Source organism: Cannabis sativa, chromosome X (genome assembly GCF_029168945.1).
Source record: "Cannabis sativa cultivar Pink pepper isolate KNU-18-1 chromosome X, ASM2916894v1, whole genome shotgun sequence".
NCBI lineage: Eukaryota > Viridiplantae > Streptophyta > Magnoliopsida > Rosales > Cannabaceae > Cannabis > Cannabis sativa.
This window is the reverse complement of record NC_083610.1, coordinates 46190030-46195261: the sequence shown is the minus strand read 5'-3', so window position 1 is coordinate 46195261 and position 5232 is coordinate 46190030. Positions and strand designations below refer to the sequence as shown.

The 5232-nt window shown below is 32.9% G+C and overlaps 1 protein-coding gene across 1 annotated transcript; it reads left to right on the top strand.

Moving 5' to 3' along the window:
- The first annotated feature begins 312 nt into the window (after nucleotides 1–312).
- LOC115708785 (S-adenosylmethionine carrier 1, chloroplastic/mitochondrial) lies at nucleotides 313–4924 on the top strand. The gene is made up of 12 exons (XM_061105331.1): nucleotides 313–458; nucleotides 785–892; nucleotides 1484–1566; nucleotides 2002–2078; nucleotides 2715–2805; nucleotides 2960–3013; nucleotides 3127–3222; nucleotides 3385–3474; nucleotides 4125–4176; nucleotides 4307–4368; nucleotides 4443–4523; nucleotides 4710–4924. Exons 1-12 carry the CDS (start codon nucleotides 419–421, stop codon nucleotides 4851–4853), a joined length of 978 nt encoding a protein of 325 aa, XP_060961314.1. The 5' UTR covers nucleotides 313–418; the 3' UTR covers nucleotides 4854–4924.
- Nucleotides 4925–5232: the final 308 nt, after the last annotated feature.

Here is a 5232-nt window from a genome sequence, read left to right as displayed (position 1 = left end):
CAAATTAAGATGTAGATCTCAAGGAAAAAGCAATAAAATCTTGAAAAATCCAAATACAAAAAGGGAAAAATAAAAAAACAGAGATATCAACCTCCAAAATTTGATAAAAGTCCTTAAACTCAACAATCTCAAAAATTCAAGAGTATAATTTGGTACAGGCTAAATTTTAAGAAACAAAAATTCTAATTAACCAAAATATAAAGTGACCGTATTAGTGTGATATGTGAAAATAGAAAATGTTTTGGGTTAAAATTTAAAGATTAAGACTAAGTTAGGGAGGCATGTGCAAATATAAAAGAGACTAATTACGACGACATTTACGTAACGACAGGTCGTTTCAAGCTCATCACTCTATTCACTCACTACTTCCTCTTTCTCTTCTTCTCTCTTCATTTACAGAGCTCTAATCCTCTCTCCAATGGCAATGCAATCCAAATTATCACACCAAAATTCATCACGTATTTCCTCTTTCTCTCTATTTTACTATCAAATTCTTCGTCTTCATTTTTTTCCACTTTTTTTTAGTTCCTTACTTTGTTTTAGCGATCATTTCGACAACTGCTTGATCTTAACACTTCGAATCGAAAAACGTTTTTTTTTTTCTTTTGATGAATTGGAAGTTATGTCGTATTATATTTATCCTTTGTTTGGCTTCCGAGAAAATGAAAGAAAATATTAGAAGAATGAGACAATTTTAGATACCTACCCATTTTTAGCTAGATAACAATGATTAATGTCAACATTGCTTGTGTTAATGATTAATGCTCCATAGTTTATTTTCCAGGCACCTTTACCTGTAATGTGAAACGGATTGAAATGACTTCAAGGAAGTTTTTTGCATCAATTACTGCAGAAGAAGACAAACCCTTTGATTTTCTCCGTGCTTTATACGGTATGAAATCACTATGAAGTTCGATGTTGAGTCTTCCATAATATGTTGATAATCTTGATTTTCAGTAATGCAATATTTGACATAGTTTGTTATATGTGTAAAAATAACTTGATCTAGTTTAGAATTCCACATATTTAATCTATTTTTCTTCTGGAAATTTGACTAAAATTTGTCTTTTAGTCTACAATGTCTGGTATTGACTTGTATGTGATACACTATAATATTTTAATATAAATCAATATTCACAGTGTTATACAAAACAACGATATAAAACACAATATAGTATATACAATACAATACTATAGTGTACCAAAAGAATCCTTAATGTACTGATTACTGCACTTGTTATTTATGTTGAGCATTGTCATATAGTTCTTTTGGTACTGGCTAGTATTGTCATATAGTTATGAGAAAGTGGTTGTTGTTTCCAATCCTATACTCAACTATAAACTTTTGCTATAAAGTACAGCTTGTAGAAGAACCATTTTGTTGTGGGATGCTTTTTGAGTCCTGCATCCACTTCCACTCATTCATTTAAGTTTGAATGAATGACTAAAGATTGGTATGTTTCTCTTTGTTATGTGTTTTTAGAGGGTAGTATAGCAGGAGCTGCTGCAGGTGTCATTGTGGAAGCAGTTTTATACCCAATTGATACGATAAAAACTCGATTGCAGGTATGTTCAGTGTGCCTAATATTTTCCAACCATCCAACTATCTTTAAGGAGACATTCTGAAAATCTTTTGAGTAGAAAGTAATACATGAAAGGGTCCCCATATATTGTAGGGTTAGGAAGTAGCCTAGTAGTTTCAAACCAAAAAAAGGGGGTAATATGTGGAATATTAAGCTTCTTGTGAGAGTGAGATTTCTCATCTTAATATATTTGGGAGGTGGTGGTTTCTCAGGGTAATATTACTAGCTAACATTTTAATATGGTTTATGCATGTTGTTGTTACAGTTTTTCAATGATTGTAGCAGCTCACTTACTACATTGCAGAGTTTACTGTTTTTTAATTAACTTTAATCACCTTATATTTCTTGATATTCTGTGCTGTATATTCTTTAAACAACTGTGCTTATAATGTGTGTGTGCCTATTAATTCATTTTTAGGTGGCTCATGTTGGCGGGAAAATAATCTTAAAGGATCTATATTCTGGATTGAACGGAAATCTTATTGGTTCTTTACCGTGGGTACACTTGTCTAAGATTATGCATTTTCTATTTTCATGAGTCTGATTGTATTGTTTCTATTTTTTCTATCATTCTACATGCGATTTCTAAGCCGAACCTAATTTTTAAGTAACTTGAAGAAACGATACAGAAGTATAAACCAAATAAAGAACTCTAACTTCTTGGATATTGGGAATAAGAGTGACAATCGATGAATGATTTGTTTCTAAACAAAATTTCCCTATAGCTTTTGTGTTAGTTATAAAAGGAATTCAGTATGCTATGAAGTATTCCGGCACATTGTTTTGATTTAATAACTTTCGATGTAAAGGATCATCTTTGAAGATGTTGAGAATAACAAAGAGTGTGGATAAGATAAGACAATGTGTATCATTATTGATATATAATGTTGAAGAGTTTTAGGGTGTGTCTTTCTCTGATTATATCAGAGACTAGAATTATTTTTAATGTTATGTAATCCTTTGCTTGCTTTGTTTCGTTACTTGTCATTTGGAAACAAAGTCTTCACTTTCTGAAACGATTTACAATTTCTTAATTCTTTCTTTTCCAGTTGTCTAATTCTTTCACAATTCATAATGACAATGTTTTCTTCTTTGGTGGCTTGTGGTTAATGGGCATTATTTTCTTCACAGGGCTTCTGCTGTATGTGTAGGTGTGTACGAGCCTGCAAAGCAGGCACTATTAACTTCATTGCCTGAGAAGTTTAGTGCTTTAGCACATCTGGTATGTTTTCATAAAAGTTTAGACACTATTTGGTGCATCTTTGTTTTCCCCTTAATACACATCCATCAATTAAAAAAATTGGTCAATGTTGCATCTCAGTATGCACTGATCACTAGAACATAAATTTCATTTTAATATCTCCAGCTCCATGCAGACTGCAGGTATTATTGGGGGTGCTGCTTCTTCTCTCATCCGTGTGCCTACAGAGGTAATTTATTATGTTTCTTTTATCACCACAGTACTTGTTTTCACTTCTTGGGTTTATATATTTTTATATTGCATTCTTTGGTCTTATGGGCTGTTTAGTTTCTTTCTTTATAGGTTGTTAAGCAAAGGATGCAAACTGGGCAGTTTGCTTCAGCACCAAATGCTGTTCGTCTAATTATAGCGAAAGAGGGATTTAAAGGTCTTTATGCTGTAAGTATCCATCTTTATTTTCAAGTATATATTATTCTTTTGAGCTTAACTTATTGTGTAACGTGCAATTCTTGTAATGAGCTTTTAGGAGTTTATGCTTGTAACACATAAATATATGAAGAATTCTGTGCATTTGACTTGATTGTGTTTGTGATATTTTAGGGCTACGGATCATTCTTATTGCGAGATTTGCCATTCGACGCCATTCAATTCTGCATGTATGAGCAACTGCGGATAGGATATAAGATAGCGGTACGTGGGAACGGTAATTATCACTTTAGATGAAGGTACTTAAAAGATCCATGGAAAAAAAACCACCCTCTTCATACATATGAAGCAATTATATATATAATTAATGATTTTTCAATGTTACCTGGGGCATATTTTCTTTTTCCAGCGGAAAATTGGACTAGAGATATGTGGCTGGCGAATATTTCTGATAGGTTCTCCCTGTCAAACCAGTAAAATAACAGCAAGAAATAAAAGAAAATGGAGTTGAAGAGATGAAAAATGGCAATATAGCCTTCAATTGAATACCCAGGAATTCGAGAGCCTGGTTCTCTCCCAAAATGGTTACAAGAAGATGGAAATTTTTCACACTCACAAAAGACAAAACCTGCCTCTCTTATTCCAGCCAAAGCTGTGCCCGAAAACACTCACACAAACACCCAAGCTAACAACTTTTGCCACCTCAGCAGTAGTCAATCCCCTAAGGTGTTGACCATAGTACCCTTCCTATTCTTCCTAGCATACACAAAAGTTAAGGGTGGCCTATCAATTTCCTAATTGCTATTTCAGTGCATTTCCATCTTTCTTGGAAGATAATCCTCTAGTTTTGTAATTCTGTAATGTCCAAATGCCTTGCATCTGCTATAAAAATGATCAACTTACATTTTATGCAGGCACGAAGAGAGTTGAACGATCTTGAAACTGCCATGATTGGCGCATTTGCTGGTAATATTCCCTAGACACAACTTGAATGCAGAATTAATTTTCGGCTGCCATTCTCACTCTGATAGACCCAACTTCTTTCATATTTCATAACACTCTTTTTAAATTTCAATATTTTCCTTTCATTTTGCAGGTGCAATCACTGGAGCTATAACCACTCCTCTTGATGTTATAAAAACCCGATTAATGGTTCAGGTACAGATTATCACTTCTTTGAGAATAATTTGTACATAAACCTTTTTCTTAATCTTCCTTTTGAACTTCTGAAGGGGTCAGCAAAACAGTATAAGGGAATTTGCGATTGTGTTCGGAGTATAATGAGAGAAGAAGGCAGTCACATTTTTTTCAAGGTTTGAATGTCCCTTTAATGTCTCTTTCCTTTTCTTTATTTTCTTTTCTTGGTTAAGACTCTAATGTATTGTTATCTTATTCAATCTTTTAATCAATTGCTCAACCAAACCAGCCAAATGCTAGTATTTTTTTTCTCTCTCCCAACAATTTTATCAATATCCCTTTGGGTGTATATTTCTCTATAGGGTACTGCCCCAAGAGTGCTTTGGATTGGTATCGGAGGCTCGATTTTCTTTGGTGTTCTTGAAAGGACAAAGCAATTGTTGGCGAAAAGGCGTCCCATTGACATGGAGAAATCTTCTTTGTTGGAGCAAGATTCAAAACTTTAGCTGCTAATTCTATATCAAGTTCTGTAAGCTTTACATTAGTAGTTTTCAATTTATTTTTGATTTGGAACTGATTTCTTAAAAATGTTAGAAGTGAAATAAAAGGGATTAAAAAAAGACTAAATAAAAGGGATTAAAAACACTTTTATGTATCTTAGCAAGTTAGTCATAAGAATAAAAATAATAAAAAAGAAAGAAAAACAGGAAAATCATAATCAATCTTAATTATTATGTTTTTTAAAATATGTTTACACAAAGAAAAATGGAAATTTTCGGTTAGACAAAATACAGTCACGATAATTGCAAAGAATGTTAGATAAATAAATGAAATGAACAACACGATGGTGACTTCATGTGCATAAATGAACAACACTCACATTAT

What these genes read in the sequence shown, in the direction of transcription:
- LOC115708785 (XM_061105331.1), top strand. Translation starts at nt 419, where the DNA reads ATGGCAATGCAATCCAAATTATCACACCAAAATTCATCAC. An exon ending in AATCTTATTGGTTCTTTACC is followed by an intron (nt 2,079 to 2,714) that starts GTGGGTACACTT and finishes TTTTCTTCACAG; the next exon opens with GGCTTCTGCTGTATGTGTAG. An exon ending in GATTTAAAGGTCTTTATGCT is followed by an intron (nt 3,223 to 3,384) that starts GTAAGTATCCAT and finishes GTGATATTTTAG; the next exon opens with GGCTACGGATCATTCTTATT.